The sequence below is a fragment of the Electrophorus electricus genome, chromosome 17 (assembly GCF_013358815.1).
Source record: "Electrophorus electricus isolate fEleEle1 chromosome 17, fEleEle1.pri, whole genome shotgun sequence".
NCBI classification, from domain to species: Eukaryota; Metazoa; Chordata; class Actinopteri; order Gymnotiformes; family Gymnotidae; genus Electrophorus; species Electrophorus electricus.
The window spans coordinates 10,912,343-10,931,258 of NC_049551.1; the positions used below are offsets into that span (position 1 = coordinate 10,912,343).

At 49.2% G+C, this 18,916-nt stretch overlaps 1 protein-coding gene across 3 annotated transcripts in view; it reads left to right on the forward strand.

The window, feature by feature from the left end:
* The window catches only part of sh2d3ca (SH2 domain containing 3Ca), a 56,964-nt gene extending 38,590 nt beyond the window's left edge, over nucleotides 1–18,374 (forward strand). For 2 of the 3 annotated variants that reach the window (XM_035535842.1, XM_035535844.1), the window contains 9 exons: nucleotides 1,936–2,064; nucleotides 6,506–6,933; nucleotides 8,885–9,009; nucleotides 9,810–10,300; nucleotides 10,672–10,787; nucleotides 13,894–14,065; nucleotides 14,533–14,644; nucleotides 15,593–15,799; nucleotides 16,002–18,374. In XM_035535842.1, coding sequence (XP_035391735.1) covers nucleotides 1,936–2,064; nucleotides 6,506–6,933; nucleotides 8,885–9,009; nucleotides 9,810–10,300; nucleotides 10,672–10,787; nucleotides 13,894–14,065; nucleotides 14,533–14,644; nucleotides 15,593–15,799; nucleotides 16,002–16,177 — 1,956 coding nt within the window. In that variant the 3' untranslated portion in view covers nucleotides 16,178–18,374. The remainder of the gene's footprint in view (nucleotides 1–1,935; nucleotides 2,065–6,505; nucleotides 6,934–8,884; nucleotides 9,010–9,809; nucleotides 10,301–10,671; nucleotides 10,788–13,893; nucleotides 14,066–14,532; nucleotides 14,645–15,592; nucleotides 15,800–16,001) is intronic. The other variant, XM_035535843.1, reaches the window with a different exon arrangement.
* Nucleotides 18,375–18,916: the final 542 nt, after the last annotated feature.

An 18,916-nucleotide genomic window follows, 5' to 3' on the forward strand; every position in this document is an offset into this window, starting at 1 on the left:
CGATCGAGCTCTGAGGATCCCACTTCACACTGAAAGCCAATTACAGCAGTGTGAGATTATGGAGGGTCTGTTGAGGATGGTGGTCTTCTCTTCTCCCTGGAGGCATACGGGCAAAACCAATAACTTCACAAACTTGACCCTGCTGCTCTCTCACACACACACACACACACACACACACATGGGCATGCACGCTCTCAGAGAGCTAATCAAATCTGAGTGGAGACTGCTGCAATTCAGCTTTATTTCCTACAGCCCTGTCTCTTGTAAGGAGAGAGAGAGAGAGAGAGAGAGAGAGAGAGAGAGAATGCGAGAGGCAGAAGTAGAAGCCTAATCAGTTTATCTTGGAGGGAGAGGGAAAACCTGCAGAGAGCGAAATCAGTGAAGCCCACCCACGCACACTACACGCACATACATAACAAACACTAGCACATACAAACGAAACATTTTCACATAAATAACCCACTACTTACATTTGCATGTGATAACTTATACTTCTATATACACGCACTTGGACATTCATTGGCTGCTGTGTAATCACTGAGTTTAACTATGCTTGTATGTATGCATGTGGCCGTGTGCGTAAAACAATTTTCACTGCACCCGGAAATCGTTTAATTTGGACAGGAAGGCAAGATAACTAACATGTATACAACATGCTCTTCAATATAAGGTGAAGTCCCACCACTATAACACAATCCCTTATTGAATGAAAATGTTAAATATATTCCCAGTACTAGAGAACTGTGTTCAGATGGTTTACACTCAAATGTTCCAGTGTTAATTTAATTAAAATTTATATTATACACAATTTAGCCTGGTTGTTTTTTTGTTTTTTTTCAAATTTCCACAACTCATCAGGAGTTTTTTACCACAAGGACATCGCTCAATTACGATGAAACAAATGCCAGAGCGTTCTACACCTTATTTTCATGAGTGTGCAGCATACATGTTCTGCCTTCCCGTTACAATGAAACGATTTCCAGATACACTGATTTAGCCCAAAACACCTTCAGCACATTTTGCAAAGTCTCAACACCCACACATTTATCCGACACCTTTATCCAAAGCAACTTACAATCATGGCTGAGTACAGCTTTGAGCAACTGAGGGTTAAGGGCCTTGCTCAGGGGCCCAACAGTGGCAACTTTTCAGTGGTGGGGCTTGAACTGGCAACCTTCTGATTACAAGTAGAATACCTTAACCACTGAGCTACATGTATGTATGCATGTATATGTATATATACATACACGTGCACGCACGCGTGGAAACACACACACACTTCTGTGTGCTGTGATGCATTTTAGTAATCTGCACTGTATCAGTTTTACTGCCTTTAGTACAACGTGGCCTGTGTCTCCCTCTGACCCCTTTGTCTGTCTCATGCAAAGGTCGCGACCTCAGGCTCTGACAGCATGACCGGCACAACGCACACTGCTACATCCTGACACACGGTGTCCATTGTCTCTGGATGCTTCTCTTCCGGGATCATTCCCTGCGACATCCGCAAACCGCACGGAAGTTTTAAATAACCGAATCGGAGCTTCCTTCTGCTACATATACTCCTGTGTGTCCGGAGGGCAGGGGCAGAGATAGAGACTTAGCTGTGCGCGTGTGCCTGATGGCTGATGTCTATAGAACGGCTGGCGCTGTGTTAAAAAGCAGCGGTTATTTACGCCTGTTCTGTGTTTGGAGTGGAAGTAGGGGAGACATGCCCACGCTGTGATGGGTGTGTGACTCATTCGAACCTCTTCACTTCATCCTCTGATACATTTAATGTATTAAGTTCTGGTCAACACAACACTGCTGCTCATTTAGTGATGCAATATGGATGCATTGCTAAGCTTTAGTATGCAGTGTATTATAAGAATAAGTTATGTGTATCAGAGTAACTCAGTACATATTTCTGTGTGTGTGTGTGTGTGTGTGTGTGTCCAGTTCTCCAAGGAGAAGTACCTGCTGGAATCTCCCCCAGAGAAGCTGCGGAAGGAGCTGGAGGAGGAGCTGAAACTCAGCAGCAGCGACATGAGGAGTCACGGCTGGTACCATGGTCACATCCCACGAGAGGTGTGTGTGTGTGTGTGTGTGTGTGTGTGTGTGTGTGTGTGTGTGTGTGTGTGTGTGTGTGTGTGTGTGTGTGTGGAGTCACGGCTGGTACCATGGTCACATCCCACGAGAGGTGTGTGTGTGTGTGTGTGTGTGTGTGTGTGTGTGGAGTCACGGCTGGTACCATGGTCACATCCCACGAGAGGTGAGTGTGTGTGTGTGTGTGGAGTCACGGCTGGTACCATGGTCACATCCCACGAGAGGTGAGTGTGTGTGTGTGTGTGTGTGGAGTCACGGCTGGTACCGTGATCACATCCCACGAGAGGTGTGTGTGTGTGTGTGTGTGTGTGTGTGTGGAGTCACGGCTGGTACCATGGTCACATCCCACGAGAGGTGTGTGTGTGTGTGTGTGTGTGTGGAGTCACGGCTGGTACCATGGTCACATCCCACGAGAGGTGTGTGTGTGTGTGTGTGGGGAGTCATGGCTGGTACCATGGTCACATCCCACGAGAGGTGTGTGTGTGGAGTCACGGCTGGTACCATGGTCACATCCCACGAGAGGTGTGTGTGTGTGTGTGTGTGTGTGTGTGTGTGTGTGTGTGTGTGTGTGTGTGTGTGTGTGGAGTCACGGCTGGTACCATAGTCACATCCCACGAGAGGTGTGTGTGTGTGTGTGTGTGTGTGTGTGTGTGTGTGTGTGTGTGTGTGTGTGGAGTCACGGCTGGTACCATGGTCACATCCCACGAGAGGTGTGTGTATGTGTGTGTGGAGTCACGGCTGGTACCATGGTCACATCCCACGAGAGGTGTGTGTGTGTGTGTGTGTGTGTGTGTGTGTGTGTGTGTGGAGTCACGGCTGGTACCATGGTCACATCCCACGAGAGGTGTGTGTGTGTGTGTGTGTGTGTGTGTGTGTGTGTGTGTGTGTGTGTGTGTGTGTGTGTGTGTGGGGAGTCACGGCTGGTACCATGGTCACATCCCACGAGGTGTGTGTGTGTGTGTGTGTGTGGAGTCACGGCTGGTACCATGGTCACATCCCACGAGAGGTGAGTGTGTGTGTGTGTTTGGAGTCACAGCTGGTACCATGGTCACATCCCACGAGGTGTGTGTGTGGAATCACGGCTGGTACCATGGTCACATCCCACGAGAGGTGTGTGTGTGGAGTCACGGCTGGTACCATGGTCACATCCCACGAGAGGTGTGTGTGTGGAGTCACAGCTGGTACCATGGTCACATCCCACGAGGTGTGTGTGGGGAATCACGGCTGGTACCATGGTCACATCCCACGAGAGGTGTGTGTGTGTGGAGTCACGGCTGGTACCATGGTCACATCCCACGAGGTGTGTGTGGAGTCACGGCTGGTACCATGGTCACATCCCACGAGAGGTGTGTGTGTGTGTGTGTGTGTGTGGAGTCACGGCTGGTACCATGGTCACATCCCACGAGAGGTGTGTGTGTGGAGTCACGGCTGGTACCATGGTCACATCCCACGAGAGGTGTGTGTGTGTGTGTGTGTGTGTGTGTGGAGTCACGGCTGGTACCATGGTCACATCCCACGAGAGGTGTGTGTGTGTGTGTGTGTGTGTGTGTGTGTGTGTGTGTGTGTGTGTGTGTGTGGAGTCACGGCTGGTACCATGGTCACATCCCACGAGAGGTGTGTGTGTGGAGTCACGGCTGGTACCATGGTCACATCCCACGAGAGGTGTGTGTGGGGTGTGTCTGGGGTGCGTGTGTGTGGGGTGTGTGTGTGTGGAGTCACGGCTGGTACCATGGTCACATCCCACGAGAGGTGTGTGTGTGTGTGTGTGGGGTGTGTGTGTGGAAGTCACGGCTGGTACCATCGGTCACATTCCCCACGGAGTATGGTGAGTGTGTGTGTGTGTGTGGAGTCACGGCTGTTACCATGGTCACATCCCACGAGAGGTGAGTGTGTGTGTGTGTGTTTGGAGTCACAGCTGGTACCATGGTCACATCCCACGAGGTGTGTGTGTGGAGTCACAGCTGGTACCATGGTCACATCCCACGAGGTGTGTGTGGGGAATCACGGCTGGTACCATGGTCACATCCCACGAGAGGTGAGTGTGTGTGTGTGTTTGGAGTCACACCTGGTACCATGGTCACATCCCACGAGGTGTGTGTGTGGAATCACGGCTGGTACCATGGTCACATCCCACGAGAGGTGTGTGTGTGGAGTCACGGCTGGTACCATGGTCACATCCCACGAGAGGTGTGTGTGTGGAGTCACAGCTGGTACCATGGTCACATCCCACGAGGTGTGTGTGGGGAATCACGGCTGGTACCATGGTCACATCCCACGAGAGGTGTGTGTGTGTGGAGTCACGGCTGGTACCATGGTCACATCCCACGAGAGGTGTGTGTGTGTGTGGAGTCACGGCTGGTACCATGGTCACATCCCACGAGGTGTGTGTGTGTGTGTGTGGAGTCACGGCTGGTACCATGGTCACATCCCACGAGAGGTGTGAGTGTGTGTGTGTGGAGTCACGGCTGGTACCATGGTCACATCCCACGAGAGGTGAGTGTGTGTGTGTGTGTGTGTGTGTGTGTGTGAGTGTGTGTGTGTGTGTGTGGAGTCACGGCTGGTACCATGGTCACATCCCACGAGAGGTGTGTGTGTGTGTGTGTGTGTGTGTGTGTGTGTGTGTGTGGAGTCACAGCTGGTACCATGGTCACATCCCACGAGGTGTGTGTGTGGAATCACAGCTGGTACCATGGTCACATCCCACGAAAGGTGTGTGTGTGTGTGTGTGTGTGTGTGTGTGGAGTCACGGCTGGTACCATGGTCACATCCCACGAGAGGTGTGAGTGTGTGTGTATGGAGTCACGGCTGGTACCATGGTCACATCCCACGAGAGGTGTGTGTGTGTGTGTGTGTGGAGTCACGGCTGGTACCATGGTCACATCCCACGAGAAGTGTGTGTGTTTGTGTGCACGCCTGTGCGTGTCTGTGTGCGAGTGGAGTCACGGCTGGTACCATGGTCACATCCCACGAGAGGTGTGTGTGTGTGTACATGTGGATTCATGGCTGGTACCATGGTCATATCCCATGAGAGGTGTGTGTGCACTTGCGGAGTCATGGTTGGTACCATGGTCATATCCCACGAGAAGTAGGTGTGTGTGCGCACGCACGCTTGTGGAGTCAAAGTTGGTACCATGGTTCCATCCTATGAGAGGTGTGTGTGTGTGTGTGTATGTATGTGCATATATGGACATGGATATATAGAGTTCAGTGTTTATTTGTGAGATGGTTACAGTACTGCTGCAGTACTAAACCCAGTGTTATATCCAGTAACTGTGGTACACGCACACTTGTGTGTTAGTGCTGGGCCTGCAACTAGAGAGATTTGGCTACACTAACACATCAATACTGACAAGTATAGTAATGCAATGTGTGTGGGTGAATATATTGTGGCATGTGTGTTTGAGACTGTGTGTGTGTGTGTGTGTGTGTGTGTGTGTGTGTGTGCGCGCGCGCGTGTCGTCGTTAGCGTCGCGCGCTCCGACAGCTGCCCACGCTGTCTGTCGTGTGACTTCAGCCATCTGTGCTTCAGCGTAATGCAGTCCTGCTCTGGCTGGAGCTCGCTGGGAACTCCACATCCTCCTTCCCGTTAAAACTTTAACCAGTCGCCATGGCGATGGGCCTCATGGGCCACCCGTGCTGAGTTGCACTGCAGTCATGGCGCCATCTACTGGTAGCTGGAGTTTAGGGCAGCTTTTGTTAAGCGTTACTGACAGCGCTCTGAAGCAGGTCTGCCTGGAGATGACGTGCACGTCGGGTTTTGAGACGTGTATTTTTCACCTGTGATGGCAGCGGGGAGGGCGTGAGACGCCAGCGCGAGGGAGGAGAGTCTTTATTGTCCTTTCAGTTCGAAACAAAAGCACAGCAGCAAGCAAAAAAAAACCGCAGTAATATGAAGACGTTGGCAGTGAGACTCGTGGTGCAGTGACAGAAAGAGCAGGTAGACGAGCCTACAGCAGCTCTGCAGGAGAACACCTGTGGGCTTTACATAAGGCACACAATAAACTAGGTACAGGTGACTGGGAGTGGAGCAGGTGTGTGTGTGTGTGTGTGTGTGTGTGTGTGTGTGTCTCTCTCTCTCTCTCTCTCTCTCTCTCTCTCTCTCTCTCTCTCTCTCTCTCTGGCTGGGTTTCCGGAGCACCATATCATTACCTTTATTTAGCAAGAAAAGTCATTTGATATGAGGAATCACTTTTGGAACTGGGACATAACAAAATAAATATAGTATTAATGGAAATTTTAATAAAGGTATACAATTCTATAGCTAAATGTGTAATGCACAACTGTTGCTTCGCTATTTATATGATTACAATCAATTAGTTTACAGATTCATGCTCATATAGGAGTTTTTCCAAACCTTCTGCCTTTATAAATTGTATTGTGTGTGTGTGTGTGTGTGTGTGTGTGTGTCTGCACACATGTGCAGGTGTCGGAGACGCTGGTCTTGTGTAGCGGCGACTTCCTGGTGCGGGACTCCCTGGCATCGGCGGGTGACTACGTGATCACGTGTCGCTGGCAGCAGGAAGTGCTGCACTGCCGCGTGAGTGAGGTGCCGGTGAAGGGCGCGCCGGCCCGGCCGCGCTACCACCTGGAGAACGAGACGTTCGACTCGCTGCCCGCGCTGGTGCGGCACCACGCGGGCACGGGCCGGCCCGTCTGCCCACGTACCGGAGCGCAGCTGCTGTGCCCTGTGAACCGCACGCTGCCCCTCCGCTACCTGGAGGCCACCTTCGCCCTGGCCAGCGGGCACTCAGGCTCTGCACACTCACCCTCCACCCAGCGGGGGGCGCACATCAAGAGGCGCAGTGTCACCATGACGGACGGGCTGACAACAGAGAAGATCATTCCACACAGGTGAGCCGTGAGGAAGATTACGATGAAGGTTGATGATGATGATGATGATGATGATGTAGTCTGAGGTGATAAACCTTTTAATTGTACTGTAGCTAGAATATTACAGCATTTTTCATTGGTAATTTCTATCCAACGCGTTGGATATGATCGAATACCATGGAAAGTAACCTAAATGGACAGTCACATGAACAAATGTTTCCATGTACTTAGAAAGGGTTGACCCCCCCCCCCCAAACTATCTTCCCACAAGCGGGGGAATATCAGACTTCTGTATTATGAGAATGTAGGACAGAAAGGGAGGAAATCCAGGAATTCTTAGAGGTATCATGGGAATAGAATCTAATGATACATCGGGTGTCGTTATTGAAGGAAAACAATCATTGCTGAGACCCTACTTTTAGAGTGTGTGCGTGCGTGCGCGTGTGTGTGTGTGTGTGTGTGTGTGTGTGTGTGTGTGATTGTGTGTGAGAGAGAGAAGATAGAATATGAATGTGTGTGTGAGAAGCCATTTAGGGTGAAATCACTGAAACGTGTGTTGACATGCCACACTGTGCAGACAATTAGGCAGGTTGTATTTTTGAGGATTCATTTTCTAAATGAAGAAGTACAGTGCTTTTGGCCAATCCAAAATTCTAAATGTATTCATATAACGCTTTTCACAACAGATGTACCCAAATGGGGTTTTGGCTTTCTTAGAAGAATATCTGTGTGCATTATTATTATGCAACTAAATGAAAAATGGAAATTTTCCCCATTTCACTTATTTATTATTCTCACTTTAACAGATGAAAATAACATTTTCTGTATTATCTGTAATAACAATCATAAGTCTTCTATTCATGGAGTCTGTCAATTTCTTAATTTGTTGACGATCAACTTTTTGTGCAGCAGCAACCACAGCCTCCTGAACAGACACTGTTCAGAGAGATGTATACTGTTGTCCTTCACGGTAAATCTCCCACAAGTTCTCAACTTGGTGAGGAAGGGGGCCGTTTCATTATTCTTTCATCTTTAAGGCCTTTACTGGCTAGCCACGCAGTGGAGTACTTCGATGCATGCGATGAAACATTGTCCTGCATAAAAACCATGGTCTTCTTGAAAGATGCAGACTTTTTCCTGTCCCACTGCTTGAAGAAAGTGTTTTCAAAAAACTGGCAGTAGGTTTGGGGACTGATTTTGAGTCCATCTTCAACCTGAAAAGGTCCAACTAGCTCATCTTTAATAATACCAGCCCATAGCAGTAGGCCACCTCCACCTTGCTGACGTCTGAGTCGAAATGGAGCTCTGTGCCCGATACTGATCCAGCCACAGGCCCATCCATCTGGTCCGTCAAGAGTCACGCTCGTCTCATCGGTCCATAAAACCTTCAGATATTTCTTGGCCCGGTCTTGACGTTTCACCTTGTGTCTTGTTCACAAGCACATGCATAATTAAATGACTTCCGGGAGCACTGAAAATTGTTTTACACACACACACGGCCACGCATACATACAAGCATAGTCAAACTCTACGTGTTTTATATTTGTGTGTATGTGTATGTGAAGTAGTGTGCATGTAAACAAGTGTTTCATGTATTTCACCCCAAAGGGCCTCTTATACACCCCTCATTCTCACTTGTTCGTCAGATTTGACACTTTTTCTCCAAGGTGGTTGTTTGCACTTCATGTCCCAGCATGCCCTGATTCTGAAATACCACTGAGCATGTCAAACATCTAATGAGACGCATATAGTTCTGAATGTTTTTTGAGCCATCCACAGCGCCATGGAAGTATTTGTGCTAGTTGTAGCTTTGCCTTGTGTGAATGGGCACGGACTGTAAACCGAAAGCTCTCGTCTGGGAGATTGTGGAGACTGGTGCTGTCTGGAGAGAGGAAATGTGGATTGTGCTGTGTTTAAAAAGCCGTGTGTGTGTGTGTGTGTGTGTGTGTGTGTGGGGGGGGTGTTTTCACAGTCCGTCCACAGTTCACCATAAGGATGTTATGCGAAACTGCGCGCTCAGCATGGACCAGATACAGGAGTTCCGCTGCCCCCTGTCCCCCGTAGGAGAGACCACCCTCTCACCTGCCTACAGCTCTGGTGAGGACACACATATACACACACACACACATATATACACACACACACACACACACACACACACATATACATACACACACACACATATATACACACACACACACACACACACGCGCGCACACACATATATACACGCACACACACACATATACACACACACACACACATATACACACACACGCACACACACACACACACACACACATATACACACACACGCACACACACACACACACATATACACGCACACACACACACACACACACATATACACGCACACACACACATACACGCACACACTCACACACACACACATACACGCACATACGCACGCACACACACACACACATACACGCACATACGCACGCACACACACACACACATACACACACACGCGCACACACACATACACACACACACGCGCACACACACACATACACGCACATACACACACACACATACGCACGCACACACGCGCACACACACACACACACACAGAACTGGGTCTTTATTTATCTCTCGTTTACAGACATTGCACATCTCATTAGACAGAAAAAAATACAAGGCATTTTGATATTAATATTAACGTTAATATTAATAATATTGATATTGATATTAATATATATTAATATTAATTAAAACTGATGTTCTTAACAAATGTAACAACTGCTTAACGAATGGTTCACCTTCTCCCTTCAGCCTTCCATGTTTCCCACATGCCCTTACTCGCTCCCTCCCTGCCTCGTTTTTCTCTGTCCCTCTCTCACTCTATCTCTCTCACCTCTCTGCCCCGTCTCTAGTTTCCCGGCACAGACACGGCTCCGGTGGGCGGGTCCTAGCTGTGATCCCGCCCTCCCCGGTGATGCGCCGCTCCAGCGAGCCTCACCTCTCCCCTTTCCCTTCCAATAACAACCTCCCCTGCTCGGACACGCCCCCCAGCGCTCAGTCCGCCTCCGCCCACGGCTACCCCTCGGTTGGCTCGGAGGCAGGAGGTGGTTACTGCGAACTCCGGCCCGGCCGGCCCCCGACCCCGCCTTCTAAAAGCTACGTGGAGAGACTGAGGGTGGAAGAGTGCCGTGCCCCAGGGTCCTCGCCCCCGGACGGGGGAGACGGCTTCGCCCTGCCCCTGGTGGAGACCAGCTCTGGATTTAAGCCCGGCAGCTACCAGTCGCCCCTGCTGCCTGCAGAAAACAAGCCCCTGGAGATGGGAGTACTGAAGAAGGTTAAGGAGCTGCTGGCAGATGTGGACCCCAAAGCAGCGGCCATGCACATCACCAAGGTGGACTGCATGGTAGGCCGAGTGTGGGCGCTGGAGTTCGGTGTCAGAAACTGTTTACTAAGATGATACGTATACAGTGGGACTATATTACGTGGAACTAGATCACAGCAGACAGGCTTCAAGGTCTATCACCTGACCTGCTGCTCAGAGCTTGGTAGATGTTGGTAGAGGCTGGATTCAGCGAACACGCCCCTGAAGCTCCACTCTCAGGTCTGCTGGAGCTCAGGCAGAATCAAAACCTTTCCATCCTCTCCAATTCACTGCTTAGCACTGCCATTGTTTGATGAGACCTGAATTAAGACTAATTCAATGTCTTTAATGAATGTGAATAAATCCGAGAGAGGGAGAGTATATACTTCTGGTAACCATGTGGACATCTGCAGGTTGCTAGGATACTGGGTGTTACCAAGGAGATGCAGAGGATGATGGGAGTGGGCTCCGGGCTAGAGTTGCTGACTTTACCTCACGGGCATCAGCTGAGACTGGATCTACTCGAGAGGTGACACACACACACATAATCACACACACACACACACATATAACGCGTGTAAGCACACAGGAACACACACGGTCCCTCAAGACACATTCAGACACACATGAAACCATACTCAATTTTTTAATATAGCATTATATCTATAAAATTTATCCACACACCCATCCATTGGTTACCAGTGTTCATACTCGCATACACAGGACAACGTATACACTTGTACACTTCTTCAAATATACATAAAAGCACTTTTACACTTGTACACTTCTTCAAATATACACAAAAGCACTTTTACACTTAAACACTTGCTTAGTGAAAGTGAATACAGACACAAAGCCATGAAATGTCATCGTATGTCTCCTTTGGATTACTCCGGGCTTCAGAACTCACACGCTCACTCTCACTCACACACTCCCATTATCTGTTACATATCTCACACACTCTCAAATCCACTCTGATGTATAAACTCCCCAATCTGTTATGTGTGGTAACTCCCTGGTTTAACCTACCTGGTTCTGCCAGAGAACAAGGTGAATCTGTTTTCCCCATACAAACACATTCACACAAATATATCCACCCCTGCCTGACAGTCACACACACACACACACACACACACACACTCATACACAGACCTGTCTTAATCATCGGTACTCTCCACACACACATGCGTACACTCACACACACATACACATACACACGTCCTGTCCTTTCAGCAGTCTCCTTCGTGGCTTTTGTGCCAGTGAGAATATTCTAGAAGCGGCACTGTGAACTGACCTGATGGCCATCTGTGTCACTGTCCTGTTTCGTCGCACACCTGCTAACGTCCTCCAGTGAGAGAGGCTCCATTAAGAGAGAGCTTCACATTTATTCAGACCAAACTTACATCAGCTCCTTCCCTGCAGACACGCAGACACGCACACACACACAGACATGCAGACACGCGCGCACACACACACAGACACGCACACACACACACGTACGCACACGCAGACACGCGTGCGCGCACACACAGACACACACACGCAGACGCGCACACACACACAGACACGCACACACACACACGTACGCGCACATACACGCACGCACACACACACGTACGCACACGCAGACGCGCGCAAACACACACACAGACACGCACACACGCACGCACACACACACACGCACGCACGCACACACACGCAGACACGCAGACACGCGCGCACACACACGTATGCACGCACACACGCACACAGACACAGACACACACGCGCGCAGACACGCGCGCACACACGCAGACACGCACGCAGACACGCACACACACGCACGCAGACACGCATGCACACGCAGACACGCACACACAGACACGCACACATACGCACGCAGACACGCACACACACGCAGACACGCACACACACGTACGCGCACACACACGCAGACACGCACACACACGTACGCGCAGACACGCGCGCACGCAGACGCGCGCGCACACACACACACACGTACGCGCGCACACACGCAGACACGCGCGCACGCACACGTACGCACGCACACACACACACACACACACACGTACGCGCGCACACACGCAGACACGTACGCGCGCACACACACGCAGACACGTACGCACACACACGCAGACACGCACGCACACACACACACACGCAGACACGCGCACACACACACACGTACGCACACGCAGACACGCACACACACACACGTACGCACACGCAGACACGCGCGCGCACACACACACACACGTACGCACGCACGCACACACACGTACGCACGCACACACACACACGTACGCACGCACACACACACACGCAGACACGCACACACACACACGCAGACACGCGCACACACACACACGTACGCACACACACGTACGCACGCACACACACACAGACACGCACACACACACACGCGCACGTACGCACGCACACACACGCAGACACGCACACACACACGCACACACACACACGCAGACACGCACACACACGCACACACACGCACACACACACACACGCAGACACGCGCACACACGCAGACACGCGCACACACGCACACACACACGCACACACACACGTACGCACGCACACAGGCGCACACACGCACGCACACACGCACGTACACACACACACGTACGCACACACACAGACACGCATACACAGACACACGCGCACACACACACGTACACGCACACACACGCAGACACACGCACATTCACGCACGCACACACACACAGACACGCACACACACACGTACGCGCACACACACGCAGACACGCGCACATACACGCACGCACGCACACACACACACGCAGACACGCACACAAACCCTCACGTACGCATGCAGACACGCACCCACACACACACACACACACAGACATGCGCGCGCACACACGCAGACACGCGCACATACACACACGCAGACAAACACACAAACCCTCACATACGCATGCAGACACGCACACACACTCACACACACACGCACGCGCGCACACACGCACGCAGACACGCACACACACGTACGCACGCACACACACGCATACACAGACACGCGCGCACGCACACACATGCAGACACGCGCGCGCACACACAAGTACGCGCACACACGCAGACACGCGCACATACACACACGTACGCAGAGAAACACACAAACCCTCACATACGTATGCAGACACGCGCACACACACACGTACGCGCACATACACACACACACACACGTACGCACGCACGCACACACACACACAGACAAACACACAAACCCTCACGTACGCATGCAGACATGCGCACACACACTCACACACACGCACGCGCACACACACACACGCACGCAGACACGCGCACATACACACACACACGCAGACAAACACACAAACCCTCACGTACGCATGCAGACACGCACACACACTCACACATACACGCAGACACACACACACAGACATGCGCGCGCAGACACGCGCACATACACACACGCAGACAAACACACAAACCCTCACGTACGCATGCAGACACGCACACACACTCACACACGCACGCAGACACACACACACACACTTCAGTGGTGCTCTCTGCTACTTTTTTCTGACTGTCCCTCTCCACCTGCTCCACCTGCTCCACCTGCTCCACACCAGGTTTTACACCATGTCCATTATGATGGCTGTGGATCTGCTGGGCTGCACGGGCAGCACGGAGGAGCGGGCGGCGCTGCTGCACAAGACCATCCAGCTGGCCGCCGAGCTGAAGAGCACCATGGGAAATATGTTCAGCTTCGCTGCTATCATGAGAACCCTGGAGCTCCCACAGGTAGGGGAGCGAGGGAGAGAGAAAAATTCACATGATTTGCCAAAATTTGATTTGCCAGGGGACAGCGGAACTCCTGTATCTGGTCCATGCTGAGCGCACAGTTTCGCAGTTCTTTCTTATTTATTTATTTATAAATATTTCGTTTTTGTTAACTTTTTGTTAACTATTGTTCAGTTCCAAATTATTTGCTTTGGAATAATTGTACCTGGTGTATTCATCCCCATAAAGCTACCTTGAAATGAATTGAACTGAGAAAGAAGCAGGAGAGAGAGAGAGAGAGAGAGAGAGAGAGAGAGAGACTGAGAACCATTATCATGTCTAGGAATTTCAGCAATGGGTTGACATAAGTTGCCATTCATGAATTTGAACATGTGCAACACAATGGAAAAGTCTGGTGGTGCAGCCCTTGGTTAGATGCCGTCGTGCGCTGTGGCGGCTGCAGCTAACGTGTGTGCTGTGTTTGCCAGATCTCCCGACTGGAGCAGACATGGATGGCTCTGCGACAGAGACACACGGAGGGAGCTGTGCTGTACGAGAAGAAACTCAAACCCTTCATTAAGGCCATGAATGATGGCAAAGGTGAGGCACTGGCACAGCCGAGCACAGGCATTACTGCAGTAATGCCCAGCTGAGCACAGCCCTCAGGCACAACTACAATAATACACAGCTGAGCACAGCCACAGACAGAACTACAATAATGTACAGCCGAGCACAGGCATTACTGCAGTAATGCCCAGCTGAGCACAGCCACAGACATAACTACAATAATACACAGCTGAGCACAGCCACAGACAGAACTACAATAATGTACAGCTGAGCACAGACATTACTACAATAATGCACAGCTGAGCACAGCCACAGACATTACTACAATAATGCACAGCTGAACACAGCCACACATTTATCTACAATAATGCACAGCTGAACACAGCCACATGTGTAACTACAATAAAGCATAGCTGAGCACAATATACGGGTGTAACTATAATAATGCACAGCCCACATGCAAAACTACAATAATGCACAGCTGAGCACAGCCATAGGGATAACTACAGTAATGCACAACTGAGCACAGCCCTCAGGCATAACAACAGTACTGCACAGCTGAGCACAATATACAGGTGTAACTACAATAATGCACAGCTGAGCACAGCCCACATGCAAAACTACAATAATGCCCAGCTGAGCACAGCCACAGAGCTTACTACAAGAATGCACAGCTCAACACAGCCACAGGTGTAACTACAATAATGCACATCTGAGCACAACCACACATGTTACTACTGTAATGCACAGCTCACAGGCATTCCTACAATAATGCACACCTGAGCACAGCCCACAAGCATAATTGCAATAATGCACAGCTGAGCACAGCCCACAGATGTAACTACAATAATGCACAGCTGAGCACAGCCCACATGAAAAAACTCCAGCACTCAACAGCTGAGCACAGCCCAATGTAACAACGAGACTATAATACTTCATGTGTGTATTAATACCTTTTATATGTGGGTGTTGTTCTCCCAGAGAGCTGTGTCCTGTCCAGCACCTGTTTCCCTCACATAGTGCCAGTGCTGTCTCTGCTGGAGAGGGGCTTGGCTGTGGGGGAGGGGCTCGAGGCATGGGAGAACTCTGAGTGTGGCGTGGACGTGGTCATGAGCCACCTAGAGGCAGCACGCAGCATTGCACACCATGGCAGCCTGTACCGCACCAACGCTGAGGGCAAGCTGCAGGGTACGACACGTGTTTTTTAATCCTTTATTTAAATATACAAACGCACCAAAATACCTTTAAGTAAACTGCAAAGATATTACACCATGACAGTTCTCCCTTATAAAAAGTATTCAGTGTATAAATGTATAAAAAGTTTATTTTATTCTCCATTTCTGTGCTATTGTGTGTGTGTGTGTGTGTGTGTGTGTGTGTGTGAGTGCAGATTTCCAAGCGAGGCAGGAAGTGTTGGAGATCTTCTGCACTGAGTTCCAGATGAGGCTGCTTTGGGGCAGCCGAGGTTCTGAGGGGAGCCAGAGCGAGCGCTATGAGAAGTTCGACAAAGTTCTCACTGCGCTGTCCCACAAGCTCGAACCCCCCATACGCCACAGTGAGCTGTAGCGCCACCACGAACCCGACCACATAACCCTTCCACGTGCTGCGTCTGCATTTGGGCAATCCATCAGCATACTATTGCTCCCACACTTGGGCAAAACCATTATGAAGCCACAGAGGGGAGTGGAGAGTCAGGGAGCAGCTCACTTGAATCCACCCCCGCCCACCCCCAGTAAAAAAGGCACAACGGATAGGGACCTTTCTACAGGCATGAACGTGCCTTATGTGCCAGAACAGTACAGAGCTGAGGCTCACAGCAGGAATGGTGTTTCGAAACCTCTGCCTGACGCTACAGGGAAGTCGGGGAGCCCAGACAGGCGCTTTTGCGGGCTGCAGCTCAAAGGTCCTGCAGGCTGCCTGGTCGTCACACCGTTGTGTTTCAGCACGGGAACGCTCACGGAGATGCCATTCGCGCGCCCACCCTACACTCGCGCGCCCACTGCACACATGCACACCCACCCCCCAACTTGCTCACCAGCCCCACACCCCACCTCACAATCTAACACCCATCACACTCATGCACCTTCCCCACTTGTTCACCCACCCCACACTCGCGCACCTGCCCCACACTTGCACATCCACCTGACACCCACCCCCCACTCGCACACACACCCATTGACTGAGCGCAGGTTTCCAAATCCCAATATCCCAAACCTTGCTAGACAAAAAAAGAAGATTTAATTTTTTTTATCTGTTTTATCATTATGAACATTTTTTTTTCATTTTTGCATTAATTTGTTCAAGGGGCAATAAGTAACCTGTGACAAAATCGCTGAGGTGTAGCACACCACAGGAACATACCTGGACACTATAACGTGGACTTTCAGGACAGGTTATGTATAGATACAGAGATGTGTACAGTCCTCACCCTGGTTCCTGGTGCAGTTCTTGTGTGGTGGCTCTTGGCTACCGTGTTAGGGTTGGGGTTAACAATTAACCCTAACCCTACCAGTGTTGGCAGCAGTGAGCCTATAGTGCTTGTATGGATTCTACCTGAAACAGAGGTCCAAAAAAGAGCTACACCTCGCTACACCTCGCTCTAGCTCTGTAATGGCCATACTGAGAGTGAAGTCTGAAGAACTCTCAGGAGTTCATGGGTAATGCGTGTTTGGTCATTTCATGCTTTCTTTTGACCTGAATAAATGTAATAAAATGTTTTGTTTTCTGAGAGAGAGAGAGAGACTCTGATGGCAGATAGTGACTTACACCATAGAGTTTAGGAATTCCAGTGATTAGGTGTCATAAGTTAACATTCATAAATGTAGACATTTATATCACAATGTCAAACTTCTGGATATAGTACTGCTTCCTCCATAGGATATTTTAAACATTTGATTTCCAAATACTAACCTACTGAGCCTATTTAATTTTAAGTTGTTATAAATAAGTCACACCATCCAACATTAGGGGGGTGTTTGTAATAACAGTGTGCATGCTGGGGCAGAGAACTGCGCTTTGGGGAGGATGAGAAGTCTGCTCTTATTATTTTACCTTCTTATCATTATTATTCATTCGGTTGTAAACCCAGGACTATTCCCAGAGTCAGCAGGAACCTTTATTCAGGAACCAATGCCAAGTTTGTAAAGCACGTTTGAGCAGACTGATACTGAATGACACAACTCAAAATGATATACCTCTTTCAACAAGCTTAATGTAATTTTGTTTCATTATTCATCCCAAAAGGAACAAAACTGTTTATTTCATATGGAAGCCAGTCATTATAAGATGCAGGTTACTTCTATTTAGATGCAGCCTATAAAAGATTATTACCAGGAAGACTGATTCTGGAGGTACTATATCAGGTATTTTTATAAAGGCACACGTTAAAAGCAATTAGCGCGGTGGAGACCTATTGAGGAATGGAGTATTGAGGAATGGAGGCGCTACATATGCAATTCCACTCCAAGCCAGCAGATGGCTCTGTTTAGCAAGCAAAAAGGCATGAGACTTTTTGTTTTTGTTTGTTTGTTTATGTTTTGGTTTTTGTCTTGTTTTGTAATGCCTACTTGTATAGGACTAATGTACGTTTGGACTCTTTGTTGTACAAATTGATTAATGAGTGCTTATTTCATGATAAAATAGTGGAAGGACTCTGATGGAAAATTCGTTTAGGTTATTGTGTTTACATCTCCTTTTTTATGTACTGTACATATCTTACGTTTTTCAACCTTTTTTCCAGGAAATAAAATACAGTAGGCTTGTGTTGAGGGGTGGTTCGTGTTTTCTTTTGCACTGGTTTGACGTTTTTCAGTTTCATCCTTCACCCACTTTCAGACCTGCTCAGTTTTAACACTGTCCGTGCCACAAACAAGATCTATTTAATTCATTTCGGTTAATTTATTAAAACTAGCCTTCAATTAGATGATAAAGAAAATGCAAATGCTACATTTAAATATATTTGTACATTCAGTAATTACATTTTAGAGATAAACCAAACTGCAATTCAATTTTAGAGTAATGTATTAGATTTTACAATAAATGGTTTAAACTCAAATTCTTTATATACATGGGATATTCACATCTCAACTACTTCCTCATTGCTGTAGTTGCAACTTCTGACCAGAAGGTGGTGATAGCATCTAATAGAAGCGGTGATGAGCGACTTAGTCAGCTGCAACAGCAACTGTGAAGAGAACTAGCATGACGAGAACTTGCATAAATGTATAATGTCATCTCTTTTTTTCTCTTGATACTAGTTAAATACTTCATAATATAAAGTCAACCAAGAGTTTAATAGCACGTTAA